Raw genomic sequence first — 21,619 nt, forward strand, 5'->3', positions numbered from 1 at the left:
AGGGCTTAACAGGCCATATGGTGTTTTTGTGTGATGTCTGGCTCATGCTAGGAGGCCAAGAACACATCAAGCATGCAAGCAGGCAGAGGATCCAGAAAGTGGGGCTGGAATCTCCACAAGCTATTGTGCAGCACCTGGGGTGCTGATCAAAAATGCAGGAGCCTGGGCTTCCCCTCCTGCCTGAGCAATGAGTCCCTGGGATGGGACCAGGGTGTCCATGCTCTAACAAGCACCCTGCATGACTGCACATCCACTTTGGGAGGTGGTGGTGATGATGGGGGGCAAAGGGATGGAGGGGGAACAGGGCCGGGTGAGGGGTATGCAGATGTCTGTGCTTTTGGGTGACCCGGGTTTGGCAAGCCTTGTGGTCTGAATTTCCTGGATGTGTGTGTTCCTGCCCTTCTCAAAGGCACCTTGAATGGAGAAGCCGTTTGTGAAGGTGAGAAACCTAATAATCCCAATTGAGAGAGAGAGAGAGACTGAAAATTACATACATACAGGCAGACTAATAGACACACACGAGAAACAAAGAGAAAGAGACCTCCTGAGAAAGCCATGGGAAACAGAGAAAACATGGTCGGGGGATGAAGGCAGAAATCTGGAGCCAAATGCAAACAGCTATGGACACAGACAAAGATGGGGGGGCAGGCTTTCTCCTTTCTCCCTGCAGGAGGCTAAAAGCCTTTTAGCACTGTCCCAACCCGGGGCTCTCTCCCTCAGCTGCTCCTAGACCCCAGTAGCTTCTTGTCTGCACTTTCTCTGGCTTTCTCCCCTGCTAGAGGACCCTGCCATCCAGGACCTCCGAGCTGCCTGCTCAACAGCTGCTGAGGAGAGAAGATTCTGGCTTCCCTGGGCCGGCTGTGTGAACCCACTGCTCCAAGGGGGCAATCAGACCTTTGAAGATAGGTTGAAGTCAATAATAAAAGGCCTAAAGGAAGCTTAGACTCTGTGCAGTCAAAAACCTGGCTTCTACCTATTGTAAACAACAGATTATAGTTAATAGTATGATATAAATTTTTTTTTATGAATTGTAACAAATGCATCACACAATACAAGGTGTATAATAGGGTGGTATATGGAAACTCTGTATTCTATGCCTGATTTTTCTGTAAACCCACAACTTCTCTAATTGAAAAAAAAAAAAAAAAAAAAAAAAAAGGAATAAAACAACAAAAAACCCTGGGTTCTAATCCCAGCTCTGCCACTGGGTGATGTTAGGTGAGCTTCTGTTTTCTCATCTGTAAAATAGGGATTAACCTCAGCATTCTTGGGAAGTTTAAATGAATGATAGAGGTTAAAGGGTCTGGCGAATAATGAAAGCTTTTCAATAAATATCTCTTAGGGGGTCTCTAAAAGAACCTCCAATCCTAGCTTCAACAAACCAAAATTGTTATAGCAGGGGAAGTCTCAATTCACAATCTGGTCTACCTGTCTGCCTTCAGACTATACAGATATTCAACATAATTATCCTGGTTTTCCCCTAGTAGGCAATTGAAGCCAATATTAGCTAATGACTTGCTCAAGGTGACCTAGTAAGCAGGTGGGAAGGTGAGAAAGGTATCTCTTCTGTCACCTTCAGCTATTGGCTATGAGGAGGATGTACAGCTAAGGATTTCCCAATGGCAGGTGTCAGGTCTGGGAGTAAGTGTGAGACTGGCAGGACTGGTTAGAGGCCAGGAGATGCAATCAAAGGCCTGGTAAGGGTCTGTCCAGGTCAGCTAACCATTTGTTCTTTCAGTTAACACTAAGACATGAGGACATACAGATACAGGCCTTGTTCTCAAAGCTAGCCCCGGGAAAGGAGGAGGAGAGTTTCAGTGCTAAATACTTCTAGCAGCTGTTTCCAGAGCTACTGAACATCAACAATTCAAGCCCTATCGTTCTCTTCCTGCTCCCTTTCCCTGACGGTGGGTCAGTGCTAATCAGCCTTTCCTCCCAGTGGAGGATGGAGGAAACAAAAGCAGCACCCACTTTGGACTTCTGGGTTAGTGGTTCTGATAAAGGGTCAGAATCCAGTCAATGGATTCTTTGATGTAAGCCACCAGAGGCCAGGCAGAGGCTGGTCAATCTGATCCATTTGACACACTGCAATGGGCACTTAGGGCTTACTAAATTGCTAGGATCGTATTGCAAGCAGGGTTCTTAGAGCTCAAAGGTACCCTGAAGGTGTCTTAGGACCTATCATGGGGCGACAAAAAGAAAGCACATCTAGGCACCCAGGACTCCTGACTTTGACCAGGACACTGCCACATTTACCTGTTCTATAAACTGCAGTTCTCCCTTCAATTTGACTGGAAAGAGGAATTCCCTTGCTCACCCCTACCCCCAAAACACACACACAAAAACATGAAAATCACTAACTTCAATTCTTAGCTCCTATGAGCAGGGGCCTTGCTCAATACAATCTGCTGCCAAAAAAAAAAAAAAAAAAAAGGAATAACTAGAATAGATTTTAAGGTCTTTGGGGCAGGGACTGTGTCTTATTGATTTCTGAATCCCAAGTTGCCTTGCACCTGGAAGATGTGTAACGAAACTTTTGTTAAACAAATGGATAAAAGTCTTACTGATGGAAAGAGAGAAAGAATGAATGAAGGAAGGAGAAGCTGGGTGTTGTAGGACCTACCGTGAACACAGTATTTACTTGGTGAAATGTGGGTGTGGAGGCTGGTGGGGACACTGAAGGAAATAAAGACAAAGGCCTAAACCAGAGACTGTAAACCAGTCCTTTCAGGTAAAATTGAGCCCACAGACAAAGCTGATTGAGACTTCAAAGTATGATGATTATTTTTTAATTTGGATTAGTTGCCAATCTTTAAAAATTAAAAATCTAAACAACCCTTTCCTTGAAATGTGGGGACTTCTGGCAGCCAGGGCCTGCCCTCACCCTTGGTGGAGCTGGGAAATGCACCCCACTTTATACAAAAGAGCTCTGTGAGCTCCAGCCTGTCACCACTGGCCACCGGGTGGGCCTCTAGCTTTCATATGCCTTGCTTGATCCCTATAAGCACTTAGCTTGCAAACTCCCATCTAAACCAGTGCTTTCCAAACCGCAGGTTGCAACCCATTAGCATGTGGCGAAATCAATTTAGTGGGCCACGACCAGCAGTCAAAGAAATGCAATATAAAAGAAAAATTATCAGAGGATCATCTCACCTTGAAAAAGTATAACTGTTTTGTGAAAATTTTATATTTTGGACCACAATATAAAATTTGAGTCACTGTTACCAAGTTGGAAAACCGCTGTTCTAAATTATATAGTCTTGTGTCTTACTTTGTCAGAAGATATGTTTTTGAAAATCTGCACCTAGACTATTTGGTAATGCAATTCACTGTGTAAAGCATGGGGATAGCTGGTTCCTGGAATCAGCTTATCTTGATTTGCTACTTTGTAAAGTTGTGATATCTCTAAAGGGAGTGTGCTCAGAGTGGAGCCGAGGTGCACCAGGTTGTCTCCCTTGTGCCTCTTTCCCACTAGGAGCTGGAGGACAGGTGGTAGAGAACGAAGGTCCCCTGTCCCCAGGCCCCAGCCCAGCCCCACCTCTCTGTCAGTGCCTTGCTCTGGGTGTCCCGGGCTGCCTGCAGGTCCTTCTCCAGCCGCTTCCGGGCCCTCTCCAGCTGCTCCACCTCCCCCTGCGTCCACTTTCGGGGGCTGATGAAGCGCATCTCCTTCAGCAGCTCCTCCTTCTCGTTGATGAGGATCAGCCGGTCCCTCTCCGAGTCTAGCACCCCAGGCCAGGCCTCACTGTCAAGCTTGGCCAGCTGGATCTTCAGGTTGGCGATCCTGGGGGCCAAGAAGGTGAGTATGACCGGTGTACCAGTGAAGAGAATGCGCATTGCCACAGTTATAAGGTGCCAGGAGCCATGACATCCTCAGAGCAACCTTGGACATTCACTGTCCTCCTTTTGATCAGCATGTCATCTCAAGGGACATATTTTTACCTAACAAACAGGTGTGGGTGCCTACTATGTGTCAAGCAGAGAAGACGGCTTTGTAGGAATGGGGGTACAGACGTGAACAAGATATGTTCCTTGCTCTGAGGGACACAGCCTGGAATGATAGAAAGATTCAACACCTGGCAATGACCACTTACCAGCTAGCTGTGTGGCCTTGGGCAGGTCACTTGTCTTTCCGATGGGAGTGACAAAAACCCCTTGGGGGTTGTGGCTGAGGGTTTTATGACATAATACATCAACTCCCAAAGCACAGTATTAGGCACATAGTAAGCACCCAATAAATGTTTTTGCTGCTACTGTTGTTATACTTGGTGTAACACTGGGCAAACTCCCTGAGCCTTGTATATAAGGAAACAATTACTCACCCTTCAGAATTGCTGTGAAAATTAGCAATGATGTATTCATTGCTATTCACTGCTATGTCTGGCACATAACAAGTGCTGACTGCATGGCAGTCGTGGACCCACTACAACTACAGCAAATACTACAGTTACTATGTGTCCTCAGTGTGAACAACTGGGGAAGTCCTGAGTTGAAGTCCTGGCTCTGACCTTCTTGCTGAAAAGGATTTCTTAAGAAATAATTTTGGTATCACAAGCACCTAACAGTGCCTTATACATTGCAGGCACTTAATACATATTAAGGGAATGGGCTGGGAGCCCTATCCTTTAACTTCTCTGAGACTCAGTATTTTCATCTGTAAGATGGGGATAAATAGTAGTGCCTAGGCAGTACGTTATGAGGACCCAATCAGAACCTATCAAGAGCTCTTTTATGTTGTCAAGTGTTACATAGATGTTGGGAATTATAATCATTGGACCAAAATAAGATATATAATATAACTAAGAATATTGCTACCTTCATTAAGCAATAACTCCCCATTCCCCATCTCCCCTGCCCTGTCCATGGTAATTTGTACTCTACTTTCTGTCTCTATGGATTTGCTTATTCTAGGATTTCATATACGTGAAATCACACAATATTTGTCTTTTTGTGTCTGGTTTATTTCCCTTAAGATAATGTTTTCAAGTTCTAATCCCAGCTCTGCCACTGGGTGAGCTTCCATTTTCTTGTTGTAAAATAGGGATTAATCTCAGGATTCTTGGGAGGTTTAAATGAATGATAGAGATTTAAAGGGTCTGGCAGATAAAGGAAGCTTCTGCATAAAGTTTCTCTTAGGGGGTCTCTAAAAGAACTTCCAATCCTAGTTTCAATAAACCAAACTTGTTACAGCAGGTGAGAGTCCTTTTGTGTCTGACATTTCACTCAACATGATACCTTCAAGGTTCATCCATGTTGTAGCATGTATCATTCCCTTTTATGGCTGAATAATATTTCATTGTATGGATATATCATATTTTGTTTATCCATTCATCTGGTGATGGATACTTGGGTTGCTGTTTGGGGGTGATAGAAAAGTTTTGGTAATGGATAGTGGTGATGGTAGCACAACACTGTGAATGTAATTAATATCCCTGAATTATCCACATGAAAGTGGTTAAAACGGAAAAGTTTGTGTTGTATGTGTGTGTGTGTGTGTGTTATCATACAAAAGAGAACATTGCTACAAATATCTAAAGAAAGAAAAAAATCATGGCTGTTATCCTTTAGCACTCTGCCTTTGCAAAGTGCTTTCAGCTATCATGTCCTAGCCTGACCCCATATTTAAAGGGTGGATAAGACAGGAATTGTTAACCCTATTGGACAGAGATCCAGATAGGATATGACTCACTCAAGAAGGCAAATCATAAACATGGCCGATACTTGTTGAGAGCCCAGGTCTCCAGACTCCCAGTCTGATCATGCCTCCAGACAATGCGGTCAAACTCCTATTTTATCATAACACTGTTGGAGACAAGATCTCTGATGTACAGCAAAAATTTCATACAGAGAAACACATCTAGGTCTGCTCATTCCTCAGCCAAGTGCCCCAGCAGGGATGCTTTTCAAGTTAATTAATTTAGATTCCATATTCTCATATATAGCAATCCATCTATGTTGGCTTTGGGACAACTTCGTGCTGCTATTTTACAGCTGCTCTGAGGATACAGCGGTGTGGTCAGATCTAGCAGCGATTCCAGCTACATGTAAGACACTGAAGGAGTGGATGATTCCTTCTTGGATCTAATTTCTACTGGCTCTTTTCCTATGGCAGTGTTCCTTAAATATTAGGCCATAAATCCTTTAGAGAATCTCATGAAAACTTCTAGACTCTCTCTCCAGGTAACAAAATTTGGCATACAGTGACCAGACATTTTAGCCACCTGCCCTCCCTCCATCACGTCCTGCAGCTTCTGCTTTCCAATTCAGCAGACTGCTCTGCCCTTCACATTTAAAATGGCTTTGGGTGTAGGTGGAAGTAAGAGCTGGAAAAAGTCTGATAAACCGGGAAGCTCTGTGGTGAGAAGTGTAAATGGCTCATACCCAGAGGGAAGATTTTTCAGTCTTTCAGCCTCAGTAGCACTAATCACTTAGATGGGCATTATCACAGGCCAGAAAGGATCCAGGTTTCTGAACAAGTCCCCTTCAGAGGGGATGAGAAGTGGCAGTACAAATGCAAAAGTCTTGCTATATTGTTCCCCTAGGGGGAGCTGAAATAGTGTATAGGGCATCTGTTTTTTTCTACCTGTCTGGTATCCAATTCTTCCTTCTTTTGTTAACAGTATTACAATTATGATTTTTCTTTGAGGAAACCACTCCTCCTATACTTTCAAATAATCTGGTTCCCATAAAACTGACCTCAATCCCTTTCTCAGAAGTGAGATCTTCAGAAAATTCTAATCCCTCCACTCCTTACTCTACAATAATGACTGGTTCACCCAGAAAGACCAGTGAATCTTGAGACTTGCAAAAACTGTTGGAAAAGGCAGGCCTTCTTTCCACTGGGGTGGCTAACCTGGTGGTACTTAAGCCTAGAATTTCTGGGGGTTATCTTGTCATGTTGACAGGAAAGCCTGCTTGAGAATGAAGTCACCATAAAGGCAAGCAGGGTGGGAAAAAAGGAGAGATTGAGTGCATGTAACATCAGTTGTGTTCCTGGATCCAGCTGTGCATGAAGCTAGCGACCCAGGACTTTAATAAGCCAATGAATTTCCCTTTTTGCTTCCTCTGGTTTCTATTAGATTTCTGTCAGTGCTACAAAGAGTCCTCACATTGAGCTGGGCACTGCTAGACTCTTACCTGGCCGGGTAACTCAGCCTAAAGATAATGAATGCAGTAAGCCTGGCTTCATTCACCCCCACAATGCGCAGGGGGTTCTTTCCCATGAAGGCTGCCTTAGTGTATCGAAGGTCAAGGATTTGAAGCCAAATGATCTGGGGTTCAAATTCTGACTCTACCATCTGGAAAGTCATGAGACATTTTGGGTCTTACATAAGAAGATATAACCTATGCTATAAGTTGGTTTTAAAATTAATGAGATAATGTATGCCCTAATTTTATAGCACAATGCCTGGCCCATAATAGATGCTCTAAAAACAGCAGCTTTATTATTTTAATTTTAATTCCATTTGTGACCATGGGACCCAAGGCTTAGAATTCCATGAAGCCACAGAATATCCAAAGTCACCAGTGGGATCTAGGCCTTTAAAAGCACAGCTTGTTCCTAATTGTTCAGAATTCATCAAAGAGGGTAGTTTCCATAGTCTCTGTAGGCTGTTGCCAAAACCCCACTTGTGTTCCTTCAAATCAAACTACTTGGGTTCTTGGGGAAATGATTGATTATAGAACAGAGACAGGAAATTGGAAAGACAACTAGGCTTGGAGGCAAACACATCTGGCTTCAAAGCACAGTTCTATCCTTTATCTAGCTAAGTGTCCTTGCACCAATCATTTCCTCTCTCAGCTTCAGAGAGTATTAAAATATGAGGATTATCGTACCTATCTTTCACAGACTTTCATATCTTTCCTAATCTTGTGAAGATTAAACAAGGTGAGGTGTGTAAAAAGCAAGGCACAGCACAGAGCAGACTTTTTACAATAATAGTTACTATTTGAGCCACCCCACCCCCAGCCTTAAATTACCTTCCCTTAGTCTCTTCATATCGAAGGCGCAATCTAACCTTCTCTGCCAACTGATTGTTGCTGCTGGTGCCGAACTGGAGGGGAAGAACAAAGTCTGGAATTATATGGCTATTGTGGCCAGTGCTGAATTGGGTTTCACAAGAGACTAGACAGCTTGAGTGGGAAGCAGCTAAGAATAGCCCCCAATTATTGGGCTGGCTGTGCAGATGGCAAGGAAGCTAGTAAAGCAAAATACTCAACCCCAAACTCAGACATCCTTCACATTTCTAGAAGAGAAGTTGAGGACCCAGAATATCAACTTGCAGCCCCAAACGGCTCAGAGCCAATTCAAGCCACAGAAGCATGGAGGACAGCTGGTGAGGAGGAAAAAGGGACAGCCAATAAACAAGAAAGCCATTCTGGGGCTACTGGGGAGAGTCAATCAACAACTCAGGGAGGCTGCAATCGGTAGTGAAACATGGGGTGAGCCGAGCCGGGAGAGGGGCCTGGAACTTGGAAGGAGGCACACAGTTTCTTCATCAACACTTTGGCACCGCAGGTGGCTTGTGGCTGGACACATGGGTGAGGTGTGAGGGAAGGAGAGGACAGCTACAAGGCTCACCCGATCGCGTATGGACATAGCTTCTCTTCACGAGTGGGAACACAGCTATAGAAATCAGAGGGACAGCATTCAGCCACGGAGGCTGGGAGGAAGGTTTGTTCCAAGTCACCTGCTCTAGTGAAACAACAGCTCTTCAAAAGTTACGGATCCCTGGCAGTCAGTTCTACCCTGGCTGATGCTTTCACAAGCTATGGGCGTCTTGATGGCACTTTTGCTATTCATTACTATGACCAGATTGAGCTTTTGAACTGGGAGTCAAGCAGCTGTCTTAAAGCTGCATGCATTGTTTTGGGACTAACAGGAGGAAAATATCCTCTGCCTTCCAGCTGGTGAAAGAAAAACAGAATGGAGCTGTAAAATAGGATGAAGGAAACCAGAGAAAGACACCTCGTCTTTCAAAAATGCTTTCTGTGCCACATCTAGAGATGCAAGAGCTTGGCTTTTCCTCCACAACATTATGTCGTATCATCCCGGGGCCAGGGGGTCTGAAAGAGCACAGAGCTCCAGAGGGCTGAGTTAGGAGCCAGCCCTACAGACAGCCTCTGGCCAGTTTCTCAACTGAGGGACTAGAAGATGACTGCCCTCATTTACCAGCAACCTGTGTTGGTCTGGGAAGAGCAGGTGGAGCTGCTACTCCTTTCACAGCCAGAGACCCAGGCTTAAAGGGAATACAGCAGCCTCCCAGGGCCCACAGTGGCACGCACTGCCCACTCACACTTCCTGAGATGTCCGTCTGGGAGCTCATGTCCAGGTACTGTTTGGGCAGCGGGAAGCCCGAACTCTCCAGAGAGCTGCTGCTGGACCAGAGGTCTGAGTGGGACCCTCTGTCGGTGAGGAAGCCGTCCTTCAGCATGGCGAGGCTCTGAAGGGGGGCAGGGACAGGGTTAGGGACGTGCCTTCCTGGGAGGGAACTCGGGGCTTGCCATACTCCACGGGCTTTCCTCTCCACCTTGATTTAGGAACCCCTTGCTCACCCCAGACACTGCACTTCCCTTATGATAAAGAGCTAGCAGCAAGAGGGAACTTAGTAGGTGCAGGCACTCTGTTGGGCCCTTTGCCTGGGAGAGACCAGTGTGGACACTGGCTCTGGAGCCAGACTGCTGGAGTTGGAACCCCCTACTCTGCTACTTCCTCACTGTGTGATCTGAGCTCATTGATTAACCTCTCTATGCCTTAGTTTACTCTCCTGTAAAATGGGAATAATCATAGGCCCTATCTCACGGGGCTACCAGATTGATGAAATGAGATGACAAGTGTAAAGCACTAATTAGTACAACCAACACTCAATAACTGCTGGCTCTACCATTCTTATTTAATGCTGACTATAATCCTGTGAGGAACGATCTATGATTATTCCCATTTTACTGATGAGGGCCTTCTCATATGAAGAAATTGGCAAGTGACAGAGCCAGGATCTGGACCTGGACTATCTGACTTGAGACTGTGCATTCTTAACCACTACATCATGACAGAAACACAACTTCACAACCTCACTGTCCACCTTGTTTGAACATTTTTACTGGGCTGCAGTCCTGGGCAGGAGCTTCAAAATTAGTCTGTCATAAAGCAGAAAGTGTCCTTCACTAAGTCATTTATAGCATCTCTTAGTCTCAAATACCTATCTGTAGAAGGGAATAATAATAAAATATCTCAGAGACCAGGGTAGTTCCTGTGTAGGGAGGTGATACGTCCAGGGGTTAGGAGAATGGGCTTTTGAGCTAGAAATTCTTGGGTTAGAATTGTGGCTCTACCCCTTAACTCTGAATTTTCCAATATTTTTGGTATACATGGGGATAAACTAGGGTTTCTGCAAGAGATAAGCGAGATATGGTGCATGCAAAGCTCTTGGCACAACTGCCTTGCACGGTAAGTAATATCTATCATCATTTGTTCAGTTCCCAGCATTAAGTCATTACATGCAATTAAATGTCTATAAAGATGCTGCATTTTGATGTCAAGGTTAGTAATGTCAAAACCATCTCCCTCTACTTGGTTCTTTGAAAAATGAGTCAGTTGGCAAGGACATAGTCTTTGGATTAGGCCAGACGGTCCCAGTTTCAACTCTGCCATTTTTATTAGCTGTGTGATCTTAGACAAGTCACTTAATGCGTCTGAGCCTCCATTTTCTCCTCTGTAATGGAACCCAAACCCTAACGAGACTAGTAACAATAACCTGTGATCTATGTAGTATATAGAAATAGACTTCACATGTCTGGCACACAAGGCTGCTCACGAGAAATCCACCCCTTGGACACAGGGCCCATCTCACCAGGAACTTACCTTAATGAGATCTTGCTTTTCCTTTTCTCCACAAGTGATGGCCTTTTTGATGGCTTTTGTTTCTCTCAGGACGGCTTGGGCTTCATCCAGTTTGTAGCTGCCCTGAGCATCAGACATCTTCTTATCGATTCTAGGCAACAGTTAATACAGCAGATAAGACAAAGATATAATGAGGGTAGGGTAGGGAAGATTCCCAGGGGAAAAGCACAGCCCATAGCACATCAGTCCCTCAAAGAGTCTTCTTTCTCTGTATACCATTCCCCACTCCCAGTGGTAAGGCACAGAAGGGCTCTATGAAATTGCAAACGTCTCATAGTGTGTGGATATATATGCAACATTGCTCCTGAAATCTAGGGCTCTTTAAGCCTCAGCTCCTACAGGCAGTCTTCCCTGACCACCTCCCTGGGTCCTAGGGCTGGGCTATGGGTTCCCGTAATGCATTGCACATATCTGTGACACTGCACACATTACGTTGTATTATAATTAATCATTTATGTGGCAGTATCTCTGACAGGCTTGTGAACAGGTACAGGTTGAATAGGTTTGAGTAGTTTTAGGATCAGGCACAGAATTTAATCTGGATTTCTCAACCTCAGCGCTCTCAGTGTTTTGAATCTAGATCATTCTCTGTTGTGGGGGGCTGTCTTGTGCATTGTAGGATGTTGGGCAGCATCCCTGGCCTCTACCCACTAGATGACAGCAGCACCACCTTCCAGTTGCTACGACCAAAAATGCCTCCAGACATTACCAAATGTCCCCTGGGGGGCAAAGTTACCCCTGGTTGAGAATCACTGCCTTTAATAAGCATTTGTTGTATTAATGGACACAGTGAAGGGAAGGTTAAAAGGAAGACAACCCCCAGCCCTATTATCTATTAGTTGGGCATGACTCTGAACTGCACAGAGGCTCAGTGTCCTCCTCTAAGAAAACAGGGATCTGTCAGCTACCCAAGGAGTTGTTAAGAATATCAAATGGATAAAAGGTGGAAAAATCATGCAGTGAACTAGGAAGCAACTATACACACGTAAGGGATTAAAAAGCTTCTAGCCCGGAGAGTTGATCGGCTTATTTCAGGCCCTACATATTGGTTCCTTTTGATGGGGGGAAAAGGGTAAAAAGAATTTAAGGGTCTCAATGTAGTTTTCTGAAGGTCAGACCTAACCAGAGATGGTGGGGGATCCTAAGCCTCTGGGAAGGACTGCGGTAGGGAAAAAGGTTCCAAGGGCACAGATAAATTTTAACTGCTTCACACGTTTGCCGAAGGCTAAACCTGAGGTCATAATCCATGGTGAAGAAAAGGAAGTTTTACAGTCTGAGGGAACACCATAAGCCCATTATTTCAGGATGATAAACCGATAAACCACTCACAGGCATTACTTTCTGGTTTTGTGCTGGAGGCCAAATTGTCCTAGGCTAAAAATAACCTGAGAGGGGAATCACTGAGGGGGAGTGGGTTCTCATCCTGCCCTCATCGTCTGTGCCTCTCAGAGACGGAGCAGGAGAGGGCGGAGCACGTCTCCACACAGCTCTCCCCGTTCCGTCATTTCAGCCTCTGTGGAGGAAAAACAAAGCCCCATTTATGTCTCCCTTCTGTAAAAATAGCCTGTCTTTTCCCTTTGAGGACTGGGCCTGGGCAAGCCTGCCAGGTCAGCTAAGACAGGTCTCAGACTTAGTCCAAAAAATTAGTCTCCTCAGAGCTTTCCCCTCAGAGTCCTGCTTAAGAAGCACCATGGAAACGGGGCTCACCCAGAGGAGACGGCCCTGCCCAAATGGGGTGTGCAGGGAAGACGCCGTTTGCTTCAGCCTGTCCAGGGGCTCTGGGGAGGGGACTGTGCCCAGCTGCCCTCTGCCTACAGGGTGAGAACGGCTTTGAATCCCCAGCAGGATGGGACAGAAGGGGCTTGTCTATTAGGCTGTGGGCTTCTCCAACAGCCTATACCTGATTTCTCTCAGGGGCCTTAGCAACCAGGCTCTGGAATTTGGCTCCAGAGAGCAGCTCCAAGAGGGAACACTCTTGGGATGAAGGAGGGAGAGAGAACAAAGGTTCACCATTATGTTTTCAGTGAATGAATCTTTCTCTTATTAAGGGAAAGAAAAGTCGTGTGTGTGTGTGTGTGTGTGTGTGTGTGTGTAGGGTGGGGAGATGTACGTGTTTTAGGATTTTCAAACCATGCAGCTGTCCTTTCAGAAATTCAGTTTCCCACACACCCAGTAGTCAAAGGAAAGCCACAGAGAACAGAGAAAAGGTTTTGATAGCAGCCAATGACCCTTCATCTTGCCCTGACACTTCTTACCTGGGTAGGGCAACTCCTGTGATGTGCAGAAAGATGCCCCACTGCCCTCCTTCCCAGGGACAATCTGCCAAGTGTCACATCTTTCCTATTTACAAGGGCTCAGGAAAGCTGATGGGCCCAAATCCCAAGTTTTTGTTTTGATTTTCAGTTCCCTCTAAGAGCTATCCTTCAATCCTCATCAATCCTTTTTCTTTCCTTCTTTTTAAAACTGGGATTGTTGGCCAGGAATAGAATAAATGGACGAATTTCACCTTCCTCCAATGTTCTACGAAGAGAGGAGGCTAGGAAATAGGAGTGACTGGTTTACCCCCAACCAGACCCTGAAAAGGATATCAAGGGAGCTGGTGGGGGGCCTTATATTTTCTGGGTTTGGGCAGAGGTGCTGTATGGGATGATTCCAGGAAGAGAGGTATTAGGGGATAAGCTTCAAAATCCACCAGTACTAGATTCCAGTCCCAGCTCTGACACTTACTAGCTGGGTGGCCTTGGGTATATGTTTTTACTCCATCAATGTCCTCATCATTAAAATATGGCAGAACAAAAACTTCTCTAAAGGGGGTAAAGAGATGAAATGAGGTGCCAGATGTAACGTACTAACCCAGCACAGCTTCTAGCCCAGGGCAGGTGTAGTTCATTCCCTTCCCAAGCAACTAGCTTGAGGTCATCTCCCCACCCCCAATTCTTACTATGTACCAGGTACTGTGTTACACACTTGACATGAATTTTCCAATTTCATCTTTACAACCACTCATTTTTCAGAAAAAGAAACTGGAGCCGAAAGGGGTTAAGTCATTTTACCAAGTTACCAGGAACTGGGATTTCAACTCAGGCCATCTGCCTCTTGAGGTCGCATTCCTAACCCTCTGTGCAACAGGTTTGCATTAAAGCAGACACCTCTTCAGCTCTGAACAGGGAGCCAGGCTTCCAGCTACAGAGTGGCCTGCCAGTCGGGAGGGAGTCTTATCTGGGTCTGATATCAAACATCGGGCAGGGGGAGTTAAAAAAGGAGGCTTGTCTTTGGAGTCTCAGCATCAGCTTACCAAACGACAAGAATTTTCAATGCTGCTACAGGATGACAAAGTGGTAAAACAGGTTTGCGGTAGCTCTGAGAATAATGGGAAATGTTCTAAACAGAAGCTCTTGAGGATTGTGAGAGGAGGGTAAGGGAAGGCACATTCGGTAAGATTACATGGGCAGTGAGCAGCTCTTAAACTATGTGCTCAGAAGTTGTCTCACCACTAGAAAAGTGGAGAACTGAGGTTATTGCCTTATAGGAGCTCACACTTACGCCCTGTCCATGGCACTTCCGAAGATTACTAAGACGCATAAAGCATGGTTTCTGGTCGTAAGGGGTTTAAAATCTGGTTTGAGAGACAGGATTCAGATATATACAAGACATACAAACACACACAAAGCATATAAAGCCATAATTTATAATACAAAATACAAAAAATTATTGTACATAATTTATAATACAAAGCCATAATTTCTTATACTAGGCACGATATTGGATTCATTGTGGCTCACAGGGTTGAACGATATGAAAAAGAATCAACTGCCCCTCGACTGATGCCACTGCTCCTTCAATTTATAGGGTTTGGAGACAGACATCAAAAGGCTTGGGACTGCGGCTGTAGAGTGGTGGGGATGGATTTGTGGTTCTGAAGATGAGGAAAAGGTCCAGTTAGGGAGAGAGGAAAACCATGTGACTACAGAAGCAGCTGTCCCTATGGATGTGGCCTTCCTGGGAATCTGAATGAGGATTCCTTCAGAATGGAGAAGTCTCCTGGTGGGTGTCCTCCCTGGAGCTTCAGAGGGGGCTAGCAGGCAACCTCTATAAAGGTTCCACTGGCTCATAGGATCTACTGAATGCAGACTCACTGAACAAATTGTGGTTATATGCTGTGGTTATGATAAATAATACGCTAACATTTACTAAGCACACATTATGTGATTTGATTTCCTCATCTAGAAAATGGGGTTAGTCAAAAAACAGTCCCAAGGGAGTTGCTATGAGGATCAAATGAGAATACCCTTGTAGAAACAATGAATGTGTTTTCAGGCATAGAATAACTGCTCAACAAATCTTAGTATAACCATGATAATGACAATGAATACATCTGCTTTCAAGAAACATAGAGCTGTTGTTGGCTGCAAATCAGCTTCTAAATGTGAACATTACATTTGGTCAAAGTTGTCCTGAAGACTCCTTACATCACTCATAAATACAGCGTACATGGCATTGTGCATACTTTTCTAGTAATTTATTTGCTGTTGGAATAGATCATTGTTCCTTCAATGGAGCGCTAGTAGAAGTGGTCACTCTCTTTTAGGGCCCATGGGAAAAAAAGGGTTTGTCTGTGTGCATTTTAGACTCCATTGGACCTACTTGAGGAGAGGAGATGTACAAAAAGAAATGCTCAAAAACCCAATTGAGTGGAACAGACCCTCTAGGCTTCAGGTGTTCAGAGGACAATGATAGCTCTGTGGTCTGAAATGGTTCTCCTCTTTTCTCTTTCCAAACCCCAACCTTGGGTGACGGTATCTTCAGTAAATGTCAGTGGAACAGAACTTGAATTGAATGACTAGAGAGCCACATTTTGAGAGGGGAAGAAAGGGACTGAAGGAGAGAGAGACAGAGGAACCAAGTACAGATAGGGCAGGAGTGGGGCAAGGATGGGGCCAACTCTCGCACTTCGCCAGGCTGGGCAGACTTACTTCTTCAGAGTCTGGAAGCCGCGCTCTTTGAACTGTAGCTCTTGCTGAAGGTGAACCATCTCTCTCTTCAGCTTGTTGACCTGGATAAGAGAAGACCACACATGGGACCAGGGCAGAGGCTGAAACTGAGCTGCAGGCTGCTGTCTCCCTGAAGGGGCAGGTAGACCACAAACTCAAAGCTCCATACTGCCCCTGGATAACAGGGACTCAGGTCAACATCCTTTGGACCACTCTGGTTGCAGCAACCTCCGTTTACCGATGCTGGCCTTGGTCTCTGCAGCTGCCTATTCTGTCGGCATCCCGGCCTGCTTTTCCTGCATGTCATATCCAGCCAGTCCTCACTCCATGAAGTAGACAGGAGCTGGCTGACCTGGGACAGAACCTGCTCTTCCTACTTCCTAGGAGAGTGACCTCTCTTGAGCCATCTCGTCTCTCTGAGTGTCCCTCTCCTGTTCTGACTGAAGAGGGTGATGACAGTTCCCAGGGTTGTGGATTACTTAAGACAGGTAAAGCGGATGGGAATGCACTGTATGCAAGTGAGATGTAATGTAGCAACTATAGAAGGAAGACATGGCCCAGGAGCCAGATCCAGCTGTCAGGAATGCATTGTTTAGCCTGCATGGTATTAACATTTTCTAAAAATTAGTTGCTAATAACTAAATATTAAGATATTTCACATACAAGCCTAGATATATAGTTTCTCTCTAAAACAGGCTGGAGATCGAGCAATACCAGGCCCACATTCCAGCATGGCTACAATAGGCTAGAGCTGAATGCAACTACCCCTTTAGACCCCTCTAGGTTACACAGTCCCCACCACTCCCTACTACCTCACACCCAGCCCACTTTCCCATTTGTTTTCTTGCAGGCATTTGAGCTTGTGGAACCTACTTGGAATTTAACTATACCAGAGTTCAAAATACTGACTTTACTTTGAGTAAGTCACTTAAGTGCTATGCCTCAGTTTCCACATCAGTAAAATGGGAGTAATAATATCTATCCCCCAAGATAATCATGATGATTAAATAAGATAATATAGAATAAGCAGGAGCTAGGAGACAGCATACTACATTAAAAACTTTTGTGTAAGGCTTAAGTCCCTTGTGACTTTGGGTAAGTTACTTAGCTACCCTAAACCTGTTTCCTCATTTTTAAAATGCAGATGATGATAGTGGCTACTTCATAGGGTTGCTGCAAGGACATGAGATAATATACTTGAAGCCTTTAGTACTATGCCTGGTATATGAGGATTACTTATGAAATGGAAACTCTTGTAGGAATTACTACTACCACCCCTTCTCCTGCCATTGCTATCCTGTTAGTGTTTTGGGCTTGTTGGTCAGGCTAGCCCGGCTAGAGCGTCTACTCTGGCCCTGTTGGTGGGCTTGTGGCCTAAGGCTGCCTCAGAGACCCCCATCAATGGGAAGAGGACATACCCGGGATTTTGCAGTGGCAATTTCAGCTTTCAGGATCTCAGGGTCATACTTAGAACTGGATGATGAACCAGAGACCACTGCAATGAGAAAGAAAAAAATTATGTATTTCAGTAGAAGAAACACATTTTGGCAAAAGTTGGCTTATTTGGCCATCTAACTAAATCCAGTAGCTAATGACTAATTGTAAACAACCTAAATATCCAACCAGGGGAGATATGTTAAAGAAACATGGCCCAGGTATAAAGTGGGGACTATGCAACTTATGCAGTTTAACATGATGGTGCAGAAGAATACTGAATGACAAAGGAAAATGTCCAAACCATAATTATTATATTAAAAAATAATTTATAAAAAATGTAAAGAAAATTTAGATTAGGAAAATATACCCAGTTAAAAAATATATACGCACACATATGCATCTAAAAAAGACTGGAAAAGAAATATACCAAATTGATAACACTGGTATCTAGAGAGTTGGATGATAAATGAGATTAAATTTTCATCTTTGTGTTTTTGCCTTTTTCAACATTTTCTGACATGTAGTTTTGTAATCAGAAAAAGATGACTGAAAAAGGACTACTTATTCAACTTTACAATATTAATTAAGTTTGAAAAGGAAAAAAAATTGCCCGTCATCCTACACCCTAGCACAGTTTTCTTTTTCCCAAGTTGCCTTCCAGTGTTTTGCCATGGTTGTATCATAAGGTTGTAATCTTACTGAATTGATTTTTAAAATTGTATTTATTTATGTCCCAATAAAGGATTGAAGACTTACAAAGATGAACACAACAGGGTAAAATAGATTTAAATTGAGGAAAACAAGAGTAGGGGACCCAGAGGGAGAGAGGCATGAGGTCAGGGCTCCTTGCATGTCATGATTCCACCTAACATCATCTAAACACTCTGCTGTATCCTGAGATCACCTGCTGGGACCTGGATTTTTTCTGAGTAGCTTATTTGGGGATTGCTGGCAACTTCCAGTGTCTGGAGGTAAAGATGATAGTGGAGAGGGGGTGTTGCTTTTTGGATTTGGTTAAAATATTTTCATGGGCCTTTTGACTATACATAAAGAGAGTTAAAATGTACTACTGGGAAGTTTTGGAAAACAGAAATAAAGCTGCACATAATAATGACATAAAAGATGCTTTTCACCATGGGCAGTATTGCGTTTCTGCTGAGTTATGATGATGATGGTGATGATGATGATGAGGGAGGCTGGGGATGACTGAAGAGGTGAATTCCAATGACTGACCTTGTTGTCTGTGTTGTGAGCATTGACCAGGGACTCCGGGCACAGGGACGCTTCATTTCCAATTTGGAGTTTCCCTTCCCTGCATTCTAATTTCTCTGGGCTTTGCTGGACTTGGGAATTACAGGGAAGGACCTGGGTTCTGGAAAGCTAGCTGGAGGCACTGACCTAAGCATATTCCTCAAAGTAGCATTTTCCAACAAAATTTAAAGGTAGTTATCATTGTTTATGTTATCCACTGATCAATATTAAGAACATGATGAAAAGGCAGAGGAATCAGTGTAGAAATAAGATGGGAATACATACCAAAAAGGTCATCAAAGAGATGTGCCCATCAAAAAGCTTCCTGTCCTACCAACCACAATGCTCAGCAGACCAGGCCACAGACTCATGTCTCCACTTTGGGGAGAGTAAAGGTGAGAGTGGCAGCAGCCTGAAAGAGCCCATTAAAATCTGCAAAACCTGACCCTGATGGGAAGGAGGTGGCCATGGGGACCAGCAACAACAGGGCTGATGCATGGAATACCTCAGCATTCTGTGGGCATGCTCAGAAATCCTGGGGGAAAGGGAACCCAAAAAAGAAACGATTTCTGCCAACTAGGCCACCAGGGACTTGAATGGTGATTCCCTGGGGTATCACTGTGAAGAGCATCATCTGTACACAAAGCTGCTGAAATGAGAGAAAGGGTCATACTGAGGGTCTAAGCTGACTCTGTGCACCCCAGTGGTCTTTGGCTGCTCATTGATCTCTCCCAGTCAGAAAACCTGGAAAACTGGGTCTAGAAATTTGTTTCCTGGCTACCATTCTAGTGAATTTGAAAAGAGATGGCGTATATTAATATTATGAATATATGATACTTATGATTGTACCATACTATATGCATTTTCCTAGTGACCTAGGAATTTTTATAGCTCCAATTTTTAATTGGTTCGAATTTTGTATCATAAGATCGTTCTTGCTAAGGAACACCAACCAACAGATGTGTTAACTACATATTTCATGTCCATTCATTTCTTCTTTCATTTTGAAAACATTTGTTGAACATCTGAAAGGCAGTATCACAGACTGGTTAAAGACTCGGGCTCTGGCGTTCAAGTCAAAATTCCACCTTTATTAGCTGCTGACTGGGGTAAGTTCTTTAATATTTATGAGCCTCAGTTTCCTCATATGTGAAATGAGGATAATAATAATACCTACCTTGTTGAGTTACTGGGTGTATAAATGAGAATGTTTGCAATGGTGCACAGTAGGCACCCAGGAACAGGTGCCACGTGTTATGGATGAAAAGATACATAAAACCCTGTCCCTGCCCACCAATTCAGAGATTAACATGTTTGTGCAAGATGGGAGAGCTAAACAAACAAACAAAAAAAACAGATTATTTAATATGGCACAATCAACATGCATATAAATGTGGGAGAGCCACAGGAGCTAAGAAGTGGTAGCCAGGAATCTTTTCTGAGAGCTGGGGAAGGTGTCCTGGAGGAAATGTTTGCATTGGGCCTTAACGTATAAGTAGGAGTTTGCCAGATGACTGACATTCTAGGCTGAGGCACCAGCATGTGCAAATGCGTATGTTATTTGTTTCTTCTTTGCAGGAAAGGACAATTCATTCCATATGCCAAGCGTGTGGAAAGTGAGATGGAGAATAAATGAAAGAAACAAACGAAACGCCAGGTTGCAATACTTAATTGTGGGAATAAAGGTTGGGCTGCCTAAGTGCTATTAGTTTTGAACTAGCTGTACCATGGGGTGGTCAGTTCTTCTGCTGAAATCACCCTCCCTCAAACCCATCCCACCACAAGGGTTTTATACCCAGACAGACTCTTAAAGACCACCTGTCCCAATATTTTATATTTTCTAACTTTTAGTTTTTATTAATGTTATGTATGGACACAGGTTATTAGTCAAACATAGTATAACGTTTGCTATAAAAAAGAGCATCCCCCAGACTTCTATTCCATACCTCACTCCCCCAAAGGGAAACATTTTCCACTTGTTAAGGCAATCTATTGGCTATCTACTTCTCTATCTTTTATGAGTGTATTGCTGCCTCTTGATTTTTACACCCCCCCACTCCCCACCCCCCCCCAGTTTTGGGCATTATTTACTCATTTCCCTCTCTGGAGGCTGGGAATTTAGCTTCCCTTCCTTCCCTAACCCCTGCTCAAACACTTCACTCCTCTCGTCTCCCCATCGTCCCAAAAGAGCATAATTATGGTGAAAGCAATATTCAGTGTTTGCATTATTTTGACTCTGTAAACACTATTCAGGGCAAAGTCATGTAGTCGACTTTATTACTTTTCTTTCCCAGCATAATTTTTTTTTGTTTTTTCTAGAGTTAATAATTGCCATTTCTATGTTTGCTTTGTTTCTACATACTTATCACTAATTCAGTCTCACACACTGCCAGTTATCTAAGTCTCTGCTCAGGGGTCCAGCCCAGTAGGCAGTCTGCTGGTTTCTTCTTTTGGGCTCTGTCTTGTTCAGGTTTCTGCCCTGCTTCGGTGTGAGTGGGCTGCCCTGTGTGCACAGCTGCTACCCTGAGAGACCCCTGTACGCTATTCTGGGCTTCTCCTTGCCATCTCTTGTTGTCTGTATACGATGTCTTTGTCTTTTTTGGTCTACCTGTTAATAGAACACAAATTCCAGTAGCTTCCTGAGAAAGGGAACATCAAGGAAATACACTCTTTGAAATTTTGCTTGTCTAAAAATATCTTTTTTGACCCCACACTTGATTAAAGGTAGTTTTGCTGGACATAGAATTCTGGATTGGAAAGGATTTTTCTTAAAATTTCGAAGGCATTGGTTCATGTCTTTTACATGTCCAGTGTTACTACTGCAGAGAGGTCCAGAGCTATTCTAACTTATGATGATTTTTATGTGACCTAGTTTTTCCTCTTGGAAAGTCTCTAGGATCTTGAATTGTTCCAATGTTGGAAGTTTCAAATGAAATGCCTTGGCGAGTTGAGTTTCATCCTTTACGTTGGGTGCTCAGTGAACCCCCTTTCATTCTGAAAACTCACCTCCTTCAATCCCAGGCAATTTTCCTGAATTATTTCA

General features: G+C 44.1%; 1 protein-coding gene across 2 annotated transcripts in view; it reads right to left on the reverse strand.

Annotated features, from left to right (window-relative positions):
- Positions 1–21,619, reverse strand: part of WWC1 (WW and C2 domain containing 1) — a 164,137-nt gene that overhangs the window by 39,348 nt on the left and 103,170 nt on the right. For both annotated transcript variants that reach the window (XM_037799533.1, XM_037799534.1), the window contains 6 exons: positions 17,307–17,383; positions 15,871–15,950; positions 10,859–10,988; positions 9,294–9,440; positions 7,978–8,051; positions 3,539–3,781 (listed from right to left, as the gene is read on the reverse strand). In XM_037799533.1, coding sequence (XP_037655461.1) covers positions 3,539–3,781; positions 7,978–8,051; positions 9,294–9,440; positions 10,859–10,988; positions 15,871–15,950; positions 17,307–17,383 — 751 coding nt within the window. The remainder of the gene's footprint in view (positions 1–3,538; positions 3,782–7,977; positions 8,052–9,293; positions 9,441–10,858; positions 10,989–15,870; positions 15,951–17,306; positions 17,384–21,619) is intronic.

This window comes from Choloepus didactylus, chromosome 11 (genome assembly GCF_015220235.1).
Source record: "Choloepus didactylus isolate mChoDid1 chromosome 11, mChoDid1.pri, whole genome shotgun sequence".
Taxonomy (NCBI): Eukaryota; Metazoa; Chordata; class Mammalia; order Pilosa; family Megalonychidae; genus Choloepus; species Choloepus didactylus.